Raw genomic sequence first — 19,669 nt, forward strand, 5'->3', positions numbered from 1 at the left:
ACTGCCCCCAATTAATTAACTGCCTTACCAGACATACTGCCTCCATGTCTGCCAAGGCTATGACCAGCTCACCCAAGCTTCCTTTCTGTCCTGCATGGCCTAGGAACCACCTCCAGCCCAAACCAGGGCTGTCAATCTGTGTTCCAGTGGCATTGCAGGTTGCCCATTCCAGCTTGCCTAGCCCAGCCATGGGTCCCAAAAAGCCAAGCCCACCAGGAGACCTTGCCTGGCCCAGTCCCCACAGCCCTGCCTGGCTGAGCTGCAGGATGATTTTCTGACTTTTTTCTGACAGAAAAGAGATATTTTGTCTGACAGGGAAAGTAATGGTTGGATATTAGGAAGAAATTTTTCACCAAAAGAATAATAAAGTACCGGAATGCTCTTCCCAGGGATGTGGTGGAATCACCATCTCTGGATGTGTTTAAAAAAAGACTGGACATGGCACTGGGTGCTATAGTCTGGTTGAGGTGTTAGGGCATAGGTTGGACTCAGTGATCTTAGAGGTCTCTTCCAACCTCATTATTCTGTGATTCTGTGACTTGAACTTGCTCTATGAACACTCATCAGGGCTGGCTGAACCTGCTGAGAACCTCCAGGTCTGCCCTGCTCCCTGGCTGGGGGCAGTGGGCCAGAGAGACCACAGTGTTAGCACACTCAGCTCCCAGCTCCAGGGCCCTGAGGGATCTGCCAGCTCTCACAGCACCTGAGCACGAGGTTTGGAGTGCCATGATAGCCACGTTCTGCCACCACCCTTTGCCAGGGAACTGCACCCCAGCCCACCACAGCCTCAGGCAGGCCAGTGGATCTCGTTGCTGGAACTACAAGCCATAGGTTGGGTGGCAGTGGGGCAGTCCCGAGGGAACTGGACCAGCAGAAATCCTGTCAATTTATGGGTTGTGGAGAAGTTCTTGGTAGCTGGATCTGTTGGTTTCCCACAACTGAAAGCTACAGAGATGAGGCCTCACTTCCATTTCTCCAGCTCCTTCTTGAGAAACAAATGCCATTGAATAGGTCTGTCAGAACTTATGGCACCATAAGGGTTTGGGGACTCGAGAGAAGAGGTGCTGCCAGCAGAAATTTGTTTTGATTTACAAAAAGAGTTCTATTAACTTGCCTGGCAGTGTCTAAGGCCAGGTTGGATGAGGCCCTGAGCATGGCCCTTCCTGATATAGTGGGTGGCTTCCTTGCCCACAGCTGGAGGGTTGGAAGTAGATGATTTTTAAGGTCCTTTCCAACCCAAACCATTCTATGACTTCTATGATAACTTGCACCCAGGTGGGATGTATTCATGATCTCCCAAAGGACAAAGGTAATGGTGGCTGGCTCACCAGGTACAGGTACACTGTACACAGGTACAGTGTTCCCATCTACCTTCCCAGCTATCTAGACAGGCTATCAGTGTGGTTATGAAGCAGAGTTGTGAGATGCCAGCATCAACTTTTGCATGAGGGTGCTGTACCTACAGCAGCTGCCAGCACTTGGGAAGTGCTTGGTTTTCATGACTGGGGTGAATGGTGTCAAGCTAACGCAGTACCCAGACCCCTGTGGGGAAACTGAGTCAATAATGGTGCTTTGTCTCAAGCCCCTGACACTCAGGAGCTATAACAAGCAGTACAGCTCTAGCAGCCTCCACCAAGAGCATGTTTTACAGTTTTTAATCTAGGCAAAACAAGGAGAGGAGAACAGTCAACACTCATGGAAAATACTCTTACCTTTACAAGGAATGGCTTCAAGTAAAGCATTCCACTGAGTGAATTCCCCCTTCCTTTCTTCCTCAAAGCAACTTATCTGCAAATATCCTAGCAGTGAACTGTGTTTTCCCTCCCTTGTTCCCTGTGGAGGTGTCAACCCAAGTATGAACAAGATGCTGTGTGATGGGACACTCCTCTCACATTCAAACAATCTGTAGTGGTTATTAAAGATACACAGGCAGGCTATTAAAGATTCTTTGTATGAAGAAACAGACTGAGAAAAGTTGATGTCTGTTCCCTGTTCCAGAGCTAGAGAAAAAACAAGATCACCAAACTTCCTTGCAATCAAAGGTTTCTGGAGATGCAGGCACAAATAGTCCCTCTTAGAGGGAAACCCAATTTAGTATATATATACAGGCTGGAGGAGACAGATAAGAAAGATGAGGTTTCTTGGCATCTTATCCACACAATCAAACCACTGGAGTTGTCATCAATATTGAAATTCTCATTATCTTCCATGAGTTTCATGTTTTTGTCATCCATTTTCCCCTCAGATGAGCTGAGGAAATAATCCAGTTGTATAATCCTCATGTCTGTTGAGAATGATGAACACGTGTTGCATTTGTACATGTAAAGGGCTTTATCTTATCTCACGGGGCTGAGAGACTGAGACACAAAAGAATTGTCCTTATTTTAGAGTAATAATTTAAATCTGAGGAAGAAGCACACCTTTGACGTGTAGCTTCAAAAGAAGTTAAAGGAAACACGGCACATCCTGTTTCAACAAACCCTTTTCCAGTAACCCTAAGGAAGATCTTCAAACATGTAAGGGTTTCGGAAGCTGCTTACCTTCATTCATAGTCTTCCTGTTTTCCTCTAAGGTCAAACAGATTTATATGTGAAAGGACAACCTGCAGTTGACAGAGTGAAGCCACGTGCTGCTTCTTGTTTACACCAGTTCTGCAAAGCTAATCTCAGAGTCTCTGCCTTGATATTTTTAAACCAAATAAAACCACAAAGACTTGAAGAGCAGAACAGGTGGTACATTTTAAATGCTTTTTCAAACGGTGATTTGCTTCAGTGTGTTCTCATTATTAAAGTAGGGCATCTGCTGAAATAAAAAAGAAATTGTGCACAAAGCAAATGAAAATGCTGGGAAATGGAAAATCAAGAAAATTAATGAGTGTTAACAATGTCCATGGTGCAGCCAACCTCAGACCTGTCTGCTGTCTGTTCCAAAATCAACATCTTCATTCAAGGGCTTCCCTCTCTCACAAATTCTTCTCAGTGGCACCCAAATTCTTCTTGAAGCTAATGGCAACAAGCTCTGACAGTTATATAAATAACTTCTCGATGCATGAGAACCATCCTTCTGAAATCAGCAGAGGCTACATTGCTGTAGGAAACAGAGAATCAAAGTCACTTTGGTTGGAAAAGACCTTTAAGGTCATTGAGTCCAGCCATTAACCCAGCACTGCCCACCACTAACCTGTGACCCTAAGCACCATGTCTGATGACCTTAGAGGTCTTTTCCAACCTAAACAATTCTATGATTTTATGACTCCACGGATCTGATGGCATAGCTACTTTTTAATCCATCTAACTGTGTACCCAGTACCAGTGTAATGTATTCCCTTGGATACACCGCAGAGGAATTGCTGGCAGAAGAAACCTGTTTGGATTTGGCACATATGCAACCACAGCCATTTGCCTGTGTGTCCAAGGTTTTGCTCTGAGCTGTTGAGGCTCTGCAGGGCTGCATGACCCTGCTCTGTGCTGCAAGCAGACAAGTGAAGCCCAAAAGATCAGTCCAGCTGCATTTCCCTGAGGCTGCCCCTAAACATGGGGCAAGAAGGAGCTCCTGGGATCAGAGGCTTGCCCTGGAGTCCTGTTCTTGGACTCAGCAGGGCAAACAATGGATTTCCAAGCAAACTCCCCTGTGAACCCCTTCCAGACTGTCCTCACCTGTCCCCAGAGCCTTCTGAGCAGGAGATGGCCACCTGCCAGCTGCTCCAATCCTGACCCACTTTTCCTGAGAACCCAGCAAGGGAGAGTTTCACAGACAAGAGGAAATCCCTAAACAGCATGCAGCTCAGAGAATGGAAAGTTTTTCTTGGGGGGGGTTGGGTTTATTGTGGTTCCCCCCCCCCTCCACTTCCAGCTTCCCAATGAATGCATCTGGCAGCACAGTGTCCCTGCCAGTGCGGGATCCCAGCGGAAACCAGAGCTGGGAGGGCTCTTCCTGCTCGGGGGAGGCTTCCCAGGAGTGTGAGGGATTTACAGTCCCCACCTCTGGCTCCCCATCCCCTGCAGAGTCGCCCTGAAGGCCATGTGCAGTGGCAGGCTGCAGACAGCTCTGCTGGTGGCTGGCTACTTTGTCTACCTGCTGGTGGGTGCTGCCGTGTTCCAGGCCCTGGAGAGGACTGCTGAGAAGCAGGAGAAAATGGCAGCTGCCCAGATGAAGGAGGCTTTTCTGCAGAACTTCACGCAGCTCACGGTGGCAGAGATGGAGCAGTTCATGAAGGTGAGTGGAAGTCCTTTCTCCCTCCTGTTTTCCCCATCAGATGTTGTTTCCTACTCATCCTTGTTTCACAGGTAACTCGCACTGCTTTCCTTCTGATTGGGGTCACTTGGAAGCTTCCAGCAAGCCCCTGTCTGGTGTGAGCAGGCAGCTCAGTCTGATGGTAAATACAGCTCATGTAGCTGGACAAACCCTTGTGTGTGATAGATATTAAAGATCCCCATCCTACAATATCCTGGGTTTTTTGGGGTCTTGCCTCCTCATTCTGTTTTTAGTGGGGCGGTGCTCTTACACAATGGGTAGCATGGCAAGAAAAATGAGGCTGTCTGAAATGAATAGGTGTGGCTGCCACTTGGAACAGTATCACAGATAGTGCAATACAGAAACAATAAAGAAAGGTCTGGATGGGGGAAAAAAAACCCAAAAAGACTCCAAATAGCTACAAGGAGGGTGGCATGATCAGAGTTTCGTTTTCGAGGAGGATGGCATGATCAGAGTTTCGTTTTTGAGGATGCTGCAGAAGAGAAACAGGTAGCCTGGCATGGGGAAAATATTTCTGGTCATGGCACAGAAGATGAAGATGAATAAGGCTGTCTCTTCAACTTGGGTATTTTAGAGCCCTGTCTGCTGTAATGCAGGAGAAAATGAGGTGTTAAACCTTGCTGGAAGCATTTCCACATGGAAAACTAGTGGAGCTCTTAGTGGGCCACTTCACAGAAAAAGAAATGTGGGGAAGAACTGGTGTTTGTAATAGCAGAACCAGAATTTCAGCCCCTGTTTCACCCATGCATGCATCCTCTTCACCTTGTTTTTTATGGGTAGGGAAGAAGGTAAAAAAAAATAGAGAGCTTTTCAAGAAGGGAAGGAAAGAAAAAATGAGCTTTTAAGACAAAGAAACCTTTGTGCAAAGGCTATGGAAATTATTTTTATTAGCCTCAATTTTCTGAGACACCAGCAAAAAACATAGTGAAGGGAGAAGTAGGGAGGAAGATTTTGCTGGTGCAATTTATTCCAGCACGTGTCCTACTTCTGGCAGGGCTCTGTCCTGAATTTTATCTCATTTGTTTCTGTACAAACCAGCCTGCCTTCCAGATGTCCAGTCCACTGTTCTCTGTTTGTAAAGACAGGGACAGCTGGATACTGTTTGATTTTAAAATTTCCTTTTAACTTAAAAAAAAGAGAGATAAAAAAATAACAGCATTTAGAATTAAAATGAAGGAAGAGTCCGAAAAATGCATAAAGTGATAAATGCAGCACTGGAGAGGTGTGAAAGAAATATTTAGTCAAGCCTTGTGTGCCAGGGCAGTCTCAACTCAACCCAAACCATCTCTGACAGATGTTCCTCTAACCTCCTCTCAAAGCAGCTTTGCAAACATGTGTGCAAATGTGTAAATTTATCTATGAGTATTCATGCATACAGTTTGGAGAAGAATGTGTATGTCAGGCTTTGAAAATCAATCGACTTTCTCTGAATTTAGCTCTGTGACACTAATCAGAATACAGACTTGAAATGAAATTCTGAGTGTATCTCATGTGTTCCCTGGCACAACTCACTGATGCAGCACTGGGAGGGATCAGAGCCACTGCTCATACACGTGGGTGATCAGATCTTGGATCCACCACTGCCATCTCAACTGCAAGTCCAAATCCAGCAATCAGCCACCCCCATCTCCTAACCAGTGTTCTGCCACATCCCAGTCACTCACAGGATTGTGATTTTCCAAACTACTTGGTCTGAAAGAAACAAGGTCCTTGGTCACACTGAAAGAAACACTTCTCTCCAAACACCCACTAGAGCAGTCAGCACAAACAGGGCAGAAGTTGAACACCCAAACCCTCTGGATAATGGCTTCCCAACCTTGGAGGTGAAGGTGTGAATAGTGTCAGACAGTCTCTGAAGGGAGGTGAGTGGTACTCACAGGAGAGGAGCAGCAGTTGGCTAAACCTGTAATATTTTTGCAGCAAGCTCTTGAGAAAAGCAGTCATGATGATAGCAAACTTGGCTTTCTCTCCCAGAACCTGATTGAAGCCATTCAAAATGGAGTGTACCCTGTTGGAAATGAGTCACAGTTTGAAGAGAGCAACTGGGATTTCAGCAACTCCTTCTTCTTTGCAGGCACAGTTGTCTCCACAATAGGTAGGTCTAATGCTTTCTGTTTATGTGTGCTTGTGTGTGAGTGATGCTTATTATGTCTGGTTATTAGGACATAAATGGATAATGCTTTCCAGGATAAAAACTCCAGCCTTTTGCTGTCATGGGTGGCAAGCAAGCATGGACTTAGTCCTAAGACCTTCCCAGTGCACAGTTCCTCATACTTTATTTTGGCTTGTCAAATATCAGTATTTCCTATTATTTCCCACTTGTTTCTTCTTTTCAAATCATCTGTTATAATGTTCAGTGTGCTGGTATTTGTGGGTGGGATATGAACTTCACTTTCCTGGTGTTTATTCCAGGCTTTAAATCTGAGAGTGCTGTAAAACATAAAAAATGTAAGGAAAGAAGTGAATCCTGCTGGGGCCTGAGCACTGTCTCCATAACCTGTTTTGAGCTGTTAATTCACATATTCAGTTATTAACATGCCAGGAGGAAAAAAATGGGAAGGGGTAAAGGCAAATACTGAGAATTTTACACTGCTGCTTCAAGCTGTTCTGACCTTTACAGGACCTGCCCTACCTGCTTTGTCCTTTCTTTCAAATGTACATCCCAAAAAGTGCAGGCCCACCAAACTTAAGCATAAAGTCCATACTGTTGGGACTTGCTTCACAGTCATGCAGTGGAAGTCAAATCTGTGTTATTACAGAGTGGTGCTGAGGCCTCACTGCCACCAGACCCTGAGCACATCTGATCTGTGAGTGTGACATGTCCCAAGGGCCCCAGCAGTGTCCCAGCACTGTGGGAGCTGTGTAATTGCTGCCTGAGCCCACAGGGAGATCTCCTGCTGTAGAAGGGGAGGGTTCTGACCCATCACTGAAACTGGAATATTTCTGCAACAGGGAGCACAAGACAGCTCATGCATTTGGGAATCCAGTAGCCCAAAAATCACTCAGTTGTTTTGTCTTTTCCCCCAAAGAAAGCATTGCATTTTCCAAGTAATGGATGCCTTGACATGAACTGTGCATGGGAAATGCAGTTTCCCAGGGCCACTGATAGCATAAGGACATCCACAAAGTTAAGTATTCTTGCACTCAGCCATGTACCTCACGGGGTCCAAGAGTCTTGAGACTAAAAGACATGTTTGGGGTTGTTCCACTACTTATATAAATCCTCTCTTAGTAGGAACTTAAGGCAAATGTCTCTCTGGCATGAATAAATCAGCCACCAGCAAGGTCTGGGCTAATTAGCACCATCTATTCTAATGCACAGTGTCTTGGGACTGGAGTCAGTATCTGGACCCAGCAACTCACTGGGATGGAGCCAGGGAGGTCACTAACACACAGGCACATCAACAAGAAGCTGGAGATGTGATCCTGACAGCCTGGGACTCCAGCTCTGATGTCTTCCAGATCCTCAGAGTTCTATTTTCTGACTTTCCATGTATTTGTCACGGGACAGAGCATGTTTCCCATAATTAAATCTTGATTGTGTTTTTGTTCCCATTAAAGCTGTGTTGGGAACACACAGTGCTTCTGCATTCCCCCAGACATGCAGGGTGAACCACTTCATCTGCTTACTGCCTTTTTCAGAGGAAAAAGGAGTGCATTTGGGCTGAGAAACACTAGCCACATCTTTTAGGGCCAAAGGCAGGCTGGATTGGAGTAAGGGTGAATATGACTGTGAATTGCTGCAGTTCTTTGGAATATCTCCTCTGACCCATCTTTTTTTTTTTTTTTTTATAGGCTATGGCACATTACATCCTAAAACTGCTGGGGGACAGATCTTTTGTGTGTTTTTTGCTCTTTTTGGAATCCCTCTGAACATTGTTTTTCTGCACCGTGTTGGTAAGATGCTCTCACTGCTCTGTAAAAAGCTGGGGAAGTTCCTGTATGAGAAAGGAATGAGAAAGGTAATTGCTTTTGCTTACTCAGACACAATTATATGCCCATTTCTAGTGTTTTTCTCAAGTTTTATGCTGCCTTATCCTCGATTGTATTTGCTTTTGTGCTGGGTTAGATGTTGTTCTAGGGCAGGAAAAGATGCATTCTTCACTTGCAGAGCTAAGCAGACGTGTCAGAGATATTCAGACAAAGGCATGCATTTTGTCTTCCCATCTAGATGGCAGAAATCCAGCCCCCTTCAGCAATCAGTGGAGAGATGGGGCATCCCACCTCATTTCTTGAGACACTTATCTCAGGAGCCAACACCCTAGGGAAGTGCATGCATCCCTTTAAAACCAGTAAGGGTGATTAAACATCACCTTGAGGCTGCAAAAAGCAGGTGAGCTGTGCAAAGCTGTAAAAATTAGGTGAGGTGTAGAGGTTTCAATGGATTTTAACTCAATGCATAGTGTGCTACCCCTCCTAACTGATTACCCAGTCCTTTAGTCTCTCTCCACCCTTAACTGTGACAGAAAGGAAGCATCAGGCTGGAGATGCCCATTTGAGCCTGGTTGCTGAAAGATGAGGAGACACCTGTAACAAGCTACAGACAGGATGAATTTTGTCTGGTTTATGCCCCAATTTATTTTCAGCTCCTCCTCTTCTCTCAGCACTGCTGAGGAAGTGAGAATAGCTTTTCTGTGTCTCCTACTATAAGTAATTCTCTTTCAGGACAAGGTATGATTGCTACAGATAACCCTGCTCAGATTGCTGAATTCCCTGTCATATATGGCAAACTTAAACAGAAGATAAGGCTCAATCAGATACAGACTCAAGCATGTACACAATACATGAAGACATGAGAAGTTATCCAGCAGTTGCCATTCATTTCCAGGCAATCTGGATTTGGAAAATTCTATACATAGAAACTGTGGGTGTCTGGCTGATGAATCTCTACATACAGCAAGTCTTCTTCTCTAGTCAAAGCTCCTTCATGACTGCTGGGAAGTAGAATGGTTTAAAAGTCACTGTCCAGGCTCTTCTTTATCAGGAGCTCATTAGTTTTTGGGGGTTTTTTTGTAGTGAGATATCCACTGGTTAGGAGCCAAGTTGTGGCATTGATGCAATGAGAAATAAAGTCAATAATCAAGACTCTTGAACACAGTCCTGTCAGAAATGGTGCAATTATTTTTTATTAAAAAAGACTCTTTTCCCAGGCAAATCTGAATTTAGTTGCCAACCCTAAATACCTAAAAATTAAAAGTGAAGTTGTATAGTGGTAAGTAGAAATGTTTTGACTCTTGTAAATGTCATTAGATAGGAATTCCTCCTATAGTCACAGTCATTGATACACAGTCAAGTAAAAGACTACATCTTCCAGGGCCACTGTGGACATGCAACACCTGGCTTCCCACTACTTCTAAACAAGACTAAGGTATTTCCAGAGGAAAAGCACTCAGTAGAAATCCTTCAGATCCTCCTGATCCCAGATAGCCACCCACTTTTACCACCATTATATATAGCTTATTTGTGTTTCAAATCATGATTGTAATTGAACTGGTTTATTTTTCAGAAGAAGATCAAATTTCTGACCCTTTTGTTCTTCCTGGCAACGGGGATCCTGGTTTTTCTGTGCTTGCCATCAGTGTTCTTCCAGATAACAGAGGGCTGGTCCTACAGTGAAGGAATTTACTTTGCATTTATCACCCTCAGCACCATTGGCTTTGGAGATTATGTTGTAGGTAAGGATGATTCCAGAGAGGAAACCCATCCAAACACCAGGATAATGACTGGTGAATAATCCCCATGGGCTGACTGAATGTACTGTAGAGACAAATCTGTCAAAAGTCTTTGCCTAATCTTTGCCTTGTCTTTGCCTTGTACAGTTCTGAGGGAAAATACTCACTTCTCTGGGGTTGTGTGTGCTGATAAAAGCACCAAATCATTAAAATATAAGGAAATGAGGTGCTTTGGGGTGCAAAGAAGACAAGTATTTTGGTTAGGGAAGAGTGAGGGAATTTTTATTACCAAGAGGGAACAGTTTATGACAGCTGTACAAAACAAGGTGTGTATCACTGCTTTAGCCATCTCTGATTTAGGTTTCACAGTGTAAAGTGAAGAAATAAGTGATCATGTTTCAGAATATATGAGTTCACACAACAGACTGAGGTGGAAATCCCAGTCATGGGAAATTGGGGAAATCTACTCACAGTATAATACTTGCTTAAATATAAAAGTACAAAAGTGGTCTTCTTTAGTCTTCTGAATATCTCTGGAGGTTTTCTCTCCTCACAAGCCAGAGCTTAGGATTTCCCCTGAAGAAACATCGTTTAAGCTGCACTCAAGCATGCTGGAATGCTTCTCAAAGCATTTCTGTGAATCTGCTGGACAAAATACACTCTCCGTGGAATAAGTTTCCAAAAGAACTGCAAAATAATTACCAGGAGCAAAATCAGTGTCCACAGAAGAAGCAGGAAACTGAACTCCATGGAGAATCCAAGATTTCTCTACAACAACCTGTCCTGCCATCATCTTGCCAGCCTGACCTTCTCCTCAGCAGGGATATGCAAAGAAAACTGCAGCTGATACTTGCACCAGTGCTGTCCCCACAGAGGGTCTGGAAGCTTCACACACTTTTCTGAGGGACAGACATCCACCAGACAACAAACCCCAGGCTCTCAAGCCTTGCAGAAGTGCTAGACAGGCCTTGGAGCCTCTCTGTTGGAAGGATTTCTTACATAAGGCTGATGACTTTGGCACAGGGAGCCCACAGACTTTTCCAGGCACTGATGTGTCACTGCCGACTGTAATTTCTCTAAATCTATTCCATGAAATAGAATGGTGGGGAGGGGCTGGTGCCATGCAGGAGAAAAACTGAGCATCAAAATGTTGCATTGTCTTTCCTTGTCCAAATAACAGGTGTGTTTTACTTTAATGACAGCAAGTCATAGCCTGAAAACCATGACTTCCATAGCACTCCTCTGCAGCCATATTGCCTTATAAAACCAATTAATTGTATTTTAACTTTCTAATTGTTATTTAAAAATAACAATTAGATAGGCCTCATGGCTCTATGATTTCATCTTCATTAGGATGACTTAATCTAAAATTTTTTTCTCTGCCAGTATTTATCTTAATTGGCTTTAACAACAGTGATAAAATGTTGATAAGTTTAATGCTTTGCATCTTCACAATGAAACGAGCAGGATCAATGACTGCTCTGAGAATTATGCACTGAGAATTGCTTACAGATGATAAATGGTTTTCCACTGGCCAAGTGGAACAGAACAGGTTTGAGTTGATTTGCATTTTAGTAATTCAAAACTGGTTTGTAGCTGAGCCTGCTTGGGGAAGGCAGACATGCTGGGAAGGTGGCTCAGCCTGGGTTTGACTTTTGGGAATACATGTACATGCAGGTGATACCTCTAGGGTGAAACTCCCTGGTGTTGTTAACTGAATATTCCCTGCTCAAGTCCAGTTTTGGGTTAACAACACAAAGATGTTCCTTGTTCCTTGTGGCTTTGCTAACCCCACATCATGAACTCCAGATAAGAGCACAACAAGGGGATGCTTTGTACCAAGGCTGAGAATGCCTTTGCCAACTCAATGCCAGCAGCAGAATGTTGGATACCTGTGCATGAGGACAAACCTGCCCACTGCTGCCCCATTGCCACAGCTCTTGGATAACAAAGAACAAAAATCTTGCCCATTAATCTGTGCAGGACTTGAAAAGAGTTGCCAGGACCCAGGCTCCTTCTGGGCAGGTTCCCCATGAGGTTTGTGGTGGTCTCCCTGTCCATGAACATTGCTGTGTTATCAACTATGTCAAATCTCCTCTGGCAGTGACTTGGAGCACTCCATGCAGGTGCCAGGGCCACATCACCTGTACCATGATGATAATACTGTGTGGAACCAAGCAAATGCTCTCTGTATGTTGGGGTCAAACAAAATGACCCATGCAGAACAGTGGGTGTGAGGTCCTGGCTGGTGCTAAGAGGATCAGACTGCATGAAATAAGCTTTGGTCCACTGGTTTCCAACATAGAAAGTTCTGTTCTTGGCATGTGTCAGTAAATTCTCATCAGTCATGTAGTTTTTTTATGGGGGAAGCTCCTGAAGCCATTCAAAAGTGAGGTGGGAATTGCAGCTGCTCTCTTTGTGTGCTTGCAGGTACCTGTAATTTAAGGGAAATATTTATTAGGTTGTAATCACACTCTATAGAAATACAGGGAATTACAATTACCCAGATAATAATGGTTGTGTGGTTATAGTGGCCCACTGTGCTCTGCTTTTTGTGCTTTGGGAGTTTGGGTGCAATTCCAAGATAATACAATACAATTTAGCACTACTTCCCACATTATTTCATTTGCCTGTACGTGCAGCAGTTGAACTGGGATTGCTATGTAGTAAGGGGGAAAAAAATGACCTGCTTTGATGGTAATTCACCTCAATCACAGGATCAGAGAATCACAGAATGATTCACTTCAATTCCAGTGTGTCATTTGGCAGGCCAGCATATTTGTATCATATTTATTGCATATATCAGTTCATTGCAACAATAAGAGAATTGCCCAGCCTTAACCTAATGCTCTGGAGCTGAGAGTCTCCATTACAACAAAAAAGTCACTTTAAAGTACTCAATATAAAACATACTGATGAATTCATTAGGCTGTTCCACTTTACACTGGCAAGGTGATTTTAACTTTTTAATTTTCTCCTTCTTTCTTCCCCCTTATCTTCAGGCAAACAGTCTGACAGGAAATACTTTTCCTACTATCGAGTGCTTGTGGCCATTTGGATTCTTTTTGGCCTTGCCTGGATTGCTCTGCTGTTTAATTTATTGACAACAGTACTAGAAGATACTGAAAAAATAATTGTCAAGGATCTCCAGCAAATTGGAAAGGTGAGTAAGGACAATGTAGGAAGCCAGCAAAGAAGATGCTGGCCTGTTCAATTTATTCCAGAAGAAGAACCACTACCACCACATGCTGGAGGGGATGCAGTGAAAATGGAGTCATTAACAGCAGATTCTGAACACACAAAAAATGAAAAAAAGTGTTTTCTAATAGCAAAACTATTGCCATAATGTGTTGAGAATTGAATTCTTCATTGGAGAATTGCTAGTTAATTATTCTAAAGAAATTACCATAGAAATAAAATTTCTCCTGCCTTTTGCTGAGATATGACATTTTAGAACTCAAGACTTACAGTTACACAAAGCCTGGATATTAATGGTAAGAAATTTGCTCCTCAGTTTGCAGCTAGGTTGTGCTAACAGCCTGAGAAGTGCACTTGCTTTGCAAGGTGTTTTTAAGGTGCTTTCACAAAAATGCAGAGGAGGGGCATGGAAGAACTTGCTGGTTCTGTTTGGATTTTGCAGCTTGCAAGAAATCATGTCTCTTCCAGGACCTGACATGCAGAAGCTTTTCTGGCATTGCATAGCACTTTTGGAAGAAGAAATAAGGGTATATAACTTGATAGGTGCCTGACTTGAGCCATCATTTTGGATGAGGTGTTATGGTCTGAAAGACATGTTTAAATGACAAGACCTGAGCTCAGTTCAGAGACACTTGAAGCATCTGATGGACAGGGTTATGAAAAGGTTAGCATGTTAGAAATGTCTGATTCTACCTCTTCCTCTTTTATTCTAAGTTGAATAAAGGCAATTTCAGCTTTTATCCCTCTGGCTCTGAAAAACCTTTCTGATGGTGTTCATAAAAAACACATCAATGTCTTTAATTCCATTTTTATAATAATTTTATTCTGCAAGTTTTTAATAAGAAGAGAGACCAGTTGGAAGGGAGGAGTCCTTGCTGCTATGTTTTGATTCCATAGGAACTGTGAAGCCATTTAGCAATGATTCTCTGGTGCTGTTGCATTCCAAGGGTGAGTGGTGTCTAAACCTTCAACCAGGTGATAAAAAAAGGATGTCAGATCTGGGCATGGTTTTTCAGACGTGCTGTCTGGCCTGCAGACCACTTCTGGGTGAAGACTCTGACCTTCAAAGGGTTGACCTATGTGTCACAGGCCTTCTGTGTGCCAAAAATGCATGGAAACCCAACCCTGAAGAGCTGGCAAAGCAGCTGGGGTAGACACAGCCATAGAGTTGAAACCTCCCATGTGTGTTTGTGGTCACACCAAAAGTCAGTCCAGCCCAGCACCATCTGTGACCATGCCTGATGTGTCCCCCAGCAGTGACAGGGGGACAGGATCAGCAGCTCTGCCATGCCCCAGCACAGGGGCCAAGCCCTCTGCCAGCCTGGCACAGGAGGTGGGCTCTGTACATCAAAATCCAGGAACTTGCCCAAATGCTGAGCTCACATCAGCACCCACAGGGCCCCCCAAGGCAGTCCATGGCTTTACTCTGACAGTGCTGAAGCTGTCACTTGGCAGGTTGCTGTGAGCCCCTCAAGCTCCTGTTTCGTCAGACTGAATAATTGTTTTTTGCTCACCCTCTGGGTGTTACTTACAGCATGACCAGGCCATGCCAGAGTTATTCCTGTATGAAAGGGAGAATAAATTACAGCTATAAAGCAATTTCAAGTCATATAGATGCAGTCAGCCTTGAAGCTGGATTCATAACTATCTCAGTCAAACAGAGTCATGCTTCTTGCCAAAGCAATTCTGCTGGTTCAAGACCTGGCATGTAGACCTGGCCAAACATGTACTTTCTTTCCCTCCAGAAATTATTTTCCAGTGTTACTCTCAAGGCTGACTTCTCACCTCATATGTCTCACTGTCAGTGAATGTTTTTGAGGCAGCAGGAGCAAAATCTGACTGAAATCAAAGAAGGGCAGCAGGCACCAGAGGCAGGCAGAGAAAGCAGCTGGATGCTCCCAGGCAGGGATCTCTTCACCTCTCTGTCTTCCCCTCTCACTGACCATTAACCCACATTATTATTTTCCAGGCATCATTCTATTCTCTTTTTTTTTCTCTTTTTTTTTCCCCAGCCTTCCCAGAAGGATCATTAACCCCACTCCCAGTCTAATATAGGGACTGTCAGGGCTGGTTCAGGGGCAGTGATGGTCCTGCCTTGGGGTGCAATAGTCATTTTGCACAGCCTCTCATTGTTCCTTCCATGCCTGTTCCTGGTGTCTGGAATGGAGGGTTTCTTCAGCTTCTTCCCACTACTCCCTGTTGTGACAAATAACACAGCTCTGGAACAGGCTGCAGATGTCCCATTGTAACACAGAGTAACCAAAGATGCTTTTTTTAGACATTTCAGGAAGGGCAAGAGAGACATCCCATGGCCTCTGACAGTAAACAGCAAGCACAGAGCCAGGCAGAGCCTCTTGGAGCAAAACAGAGCAAATTCTTGTTCCTTTGCCCTGGTGGGTGGGTGTTTAACAATGAGCCTTGGAAACCCAAGCACTTCCCACTTCCAGGAGTCCCTCTGTCCTGTGTAGTCATTGCCACAGGGTGCAGGCATTTTAACTTCTTCCTCTTGCCATGCTCCAGGGTGAGAATGTGGCCCAGAGGGACTGAAAAAGCCACCCAAGGCCAGAGGATCCAGGAAACATTAACCAGGAATGGCCATGGTGGGGCTGTCCACCCTCAGGCAGCAAGAACTGAGGTGTCCCTTCAACTGGAGAAGCCAGCCTGGGAGAGCAGAAAACACATCCATTAAAAAAATACATAAAAATTAAAATATAGAAATATAAAAATAAAACCTCTCAGGAGAAGCTCAGCTGTTCTGAGAAAGAAGGCTGCCCATTCATAAATCCTTACTCCTGCAGAGGCCTTTTGGAGAAGGGTCTTAGCTTTGCTCCTTGTGCCCTCCAGTGGCTGTGTGTGCTGCAGACCCTTTTCCTTCACATCCCTGCCACGTTTGGGGACCTTTTCTCCACCTCCCACTGTTGCAGCTCTGTTTTGTCAGTGGGAACCAGAGGACACTGCCCTTTATTTTTTATCCAGATCACACGAGTTTGAAAAAGGCTAAAAAATGCCTCATTGTCCAGAAAGAGATGGGGATGAGCACCTCAGCCTGGTGCAGCCAAGGTCCCTGCCTCATGCCCACGCTGAGACAGCTCTGTGGAGGCCAGCTGGGGGTGTGGTGGCTGCAAACCATCACAAGAAGGTTGTGACATCTTCCATCACGAGAGGGATCCTCACTGGCAGCACACACGGTGCTGATGGTGAGGAGCACTCCCATCACATCCCCATGCAGCAGCTTCCCATGCACAAAATCTGTTCCAGGGTCAAGGCACACATTCCCACCCCCTGTCCCACAGGGAAAGGGATTGGTCTGGAAAAAAAATGTGCAAAAAAAGCAAGTTTGGGTGCAGGATCTGGGGCCTGGAGGGGCTGGCTCCCTCTGCAGCAGCCTGGAGGGCAGGCAGTGCCTCATGCAGCACCAGGGGTGGAGATAGGAGCTGCAGATATGTGGAAGGGAGAGCCAGCACCAAAGGGTGTGTGGTCCTCTCTGCTGGGAAAGGCAAGGGGAAAGCCTGGGAAAGCTGCAAGCCAGGGTGGGAGAAGAACTTTTTTGGATGTGATGTTGTTCCTCGTTCTTGAGCTGAATGATAAATCTGTCTCCAAAAGGGCTTAGGCACAGTGACAAATCTCTCCAGGGCTAGAGCAAGCAGCCTTTTCCAGCATTATCATCCTCAGAGCATTGCACAACAGGAGGAGAAATTGTCCTCACATCACCCCTGGAAAGGGGAATTGTTGATTCCTGTGCAGGTAACGGGGCCCCAGAGAAAATTCAGTGTATCCCAAACTCGTGCGTCAGACCTCTGGCTCTCTCAGCCAGGACCAGGTGTCCTGGAATTGTTTACTGATAAACTAGACCCAGACAGTGGTTCTGTACTTGTTGAGGTTAAAAAAAAAAAAAATAGACTTGAATTGAGAGCAGAATTAGAGCAGAGATTCTACTCCACATCTGGAGATTTAAAATAATCCCAAGATTTTTAATTCATGAATGTAAGCCAGGCTTTGCTGTTCTTCTGCACGTTCTCCTTGCCCGAGGGACAGAAACCAGGAATAAATCCGTTCCAAAATCCCTGTTCTGCCAAGGGACAGAGTGACAGAAATCCTCTGGAGACCAAGCAGAAGGGTTCTCCCCTGGCAGATCTGTACAGCCTGCAGCCTTTTCTGGGAGTTGCTCAAAGCTCTCCCTGTGACCCATTCCCACTGTGCCACACAGGGAAATCCAATTTTCACAGAGCAGCCTCCTGTGCCACTGCCAGCTCTCCCACTGCAGCTTGTTTTCAAATGGGAAACATTTCCAAGGCAAGCCAAATACTTTCCAATACATTAAACCAGTTGCTGAAAAACTCCAGGAGTAGGATTGTGAAATATATTATCTGAGATTAAATGGCAGCAGCATGTTCCTGCATTCAGTCTCTGCTGCTCCTCATACATCACCCACATCTTTGCTGCCAGCTGGGAAACACTGTGCACTTCTGCACTTGAAACCAAGGAAAAGCCATGAGGAATTATTTTTCCCCTCAGAAATTCAATTGCCTCCAGAGAGAACAGGAGAAACTACACTTTGATCTGTCTTTAATTAGTATATGGGCTGTTAGGGATCGTTTGAGGTCTCCCTCAATTAATAGCCAGTTCATTTGGAGAGATTTTTTTTTTTTTTTCTGGAAGCAGAGGCACTACTGAAAACAGTGGAACACCTTGGCTAATGTAACATCACACAGCCAGTGGGATTTTTTTTTTTTTACAGCAATTGCTAAGCATGGGCCACACACATGCTGTTTTCCACTCTGTCACACTTGGACTTGTGCTTTCTTGCCTGCCTCGTGACCAAAAGGCTGGATCCAGCTCAGAACTGGTTTAACAAACATAACTAATCACTCTACAAAGGCTTGCTTGTAATCCATCCCTCATGATCACACCCAAAGAAACAAAAACCCCAGGTTTTGGTGCCAGCCAAGTCTCTCATATCATTCCAGTAGGATTCAAAGTGGTGTTGAACATAGATTTGACACCAGATCTCACACTGTGAGGAAAGGAGATCCTTTGGGATCTTTCACATGGATGTCTGTGATGGGATGTCTGAGGACCAGCCTGGGCAATACTGACTTTACTCCATCACAGGTAAAGTCAACATTTGGCCCTTCTGGGGATGAAAAGTTGGGGGGAAGTAAAAATGCTGCCTCCAGAGAGCCTTGTCCATGCTCCTGCATCCCTGCACCTCCATCCCAGAACAGGAACTCAAATCTGCTTAGAAAATTCAGTATTTACTATCAGGAGTGGTTCTGGACTCAATTAGGGTAATTCTCAACCATGGGTTTGGAAAGGCTCATTATGCTGAGTTAAAATTAGGGCAATTATTGAATCCATTTGATTACCAGACATGATTTAGGAGATGTGTCTCTTGAATAAACACTTTCCAAATTTCTCTTTCAATTACTCTTACATTTGTGGTTGGAAACTACATATGTACTTTGTGGTGAGATGCTGAAGCATGAAATAATACATCCCCAGAAAGAGAGATACCCTGATAAGCAGAACAATAATAATAACAAGCATGAGTCATTGAAAAATGAAGGGAGGTACAATTTACAGTTTAAACTGATGGCTTCCTTGAGAGGGATTAGCCAGAAAGATGCTGATGTTCTCAAAGAACAAATGTGGTTTGAGGTGAATCCAGCTTCTCAAAGTAAAAGATGACTGTTCATCTTTTGGCATGGAGAAAATCATGCATCAAGACCAGAAAAGAGCATAAGTCAGAATTTGTGCTGAAAGTCCCTCAGCAATCACTGTTCCCTTCATTTAAATGACTCATTGAATGCTTTAAAATCAAGGACAAGGTCTTAAATTTAAAATGGTTTTGGAGATTTACTGGAAACCAAGGATGAGACCTAAGCAGGTTTCATCTGTCTATTCTCAGCTTCAAAAGTCCAGTCATTAATCTCAAAATAAAATGTGCACTGCCTGAGAATTAGAAAGATGCAAGAGGCCCAGCATGGGCCAGTTGCTAGAAATAATTCCAGTTGCTGGAAACCAATTCTCTTCATCCAAGCAGTCTGCCTCTTCACAAGGCATGCAGGAGCTACTCAGTGTCTCTGTTGTGCAAGTCTGTCACAAATCAATGCTGGGGTTGGGACCTGTACATTGCCCCAAATTAGATATAAATCAATTAGAGGTCAATGCCAATCTCTGCAGAACTTCAGCCAGTTTCCCATTTGGCAGTATAAAAGTCCAACACATAAATTTTTTAAATATATTTTTTTCCTTTCTTCCTTTTTTTCCTGATTTCTTTCTTCCTTACAGCCTTCAAGGTGGTGATGGGACAAAGGATGGGTGCAGCAGAGTCCCAGAAATGCATGGGCAGCTCCAGGAGAACATGGCCCAGCAACAAGGCCCCCAAAGTGCTTAAAGGCTGAATGTAATGACAACAGTGCTAGCACAGTTGGGTGATGCCAAATAGCCAAAAATTGCCAGGGGGAAGCAAAAAAAGAGGAACTTCCAGCAGTGGTTGTAAAAGTTTATTCCTTGCTTGCAGCAGGTCTCTGAGCAAAAGCCTG

General features: G+C 44.4%; 1 protein-coding gene across 1 annotated transcript; it reads left to right on the forward strand.

Annotated features, from left to right (window-relative positions):
• The first annotated feature begins 3,877 nt into the window (after window positions 1-3,877).
• On the forward strand, window positions 3,878-13,862 carry LOC129122110 (potassium channel, subfamily K, member 16-like). The gene is made up of 5 exons (XM_054635704.2): window positions 3,878-4,215; window positions 6,229-6,349; window positions 8,050-8,216; window positions 9,761-9,929; window positions 12,929-13,862. The coding sequence occupies exons 1-5, from the start codon at window positions 4,021-4,023 to the stop codon at window positions 13,270-13,272; spliced, it is 996 nt and encodes a 331-aa protein (XP_054491679.1). The 5' UTR covers window positions 3,878-4,020; the 3' UTR covers window positions 13,273-13,862.
• The last annotated feature ends 5,807 nt before the right edge of the window (window positions 13,863-19,669 follow it).

Source organism: Agelaius phoeniceus, chromosome 6, assembly GCF_051311805.1.
Source record: "Agelaius phoeniceus isolate bAgePho1 chromosome 6, bAgePho1.hap1, whole genome shotgun sequence".
Classification (NCBI taxonomy): Eukaryota; Metazoa; Chordata; class Aves; order Passeriformes; family Icteridae; genus Agelaius; species Agelaius phoeniceus.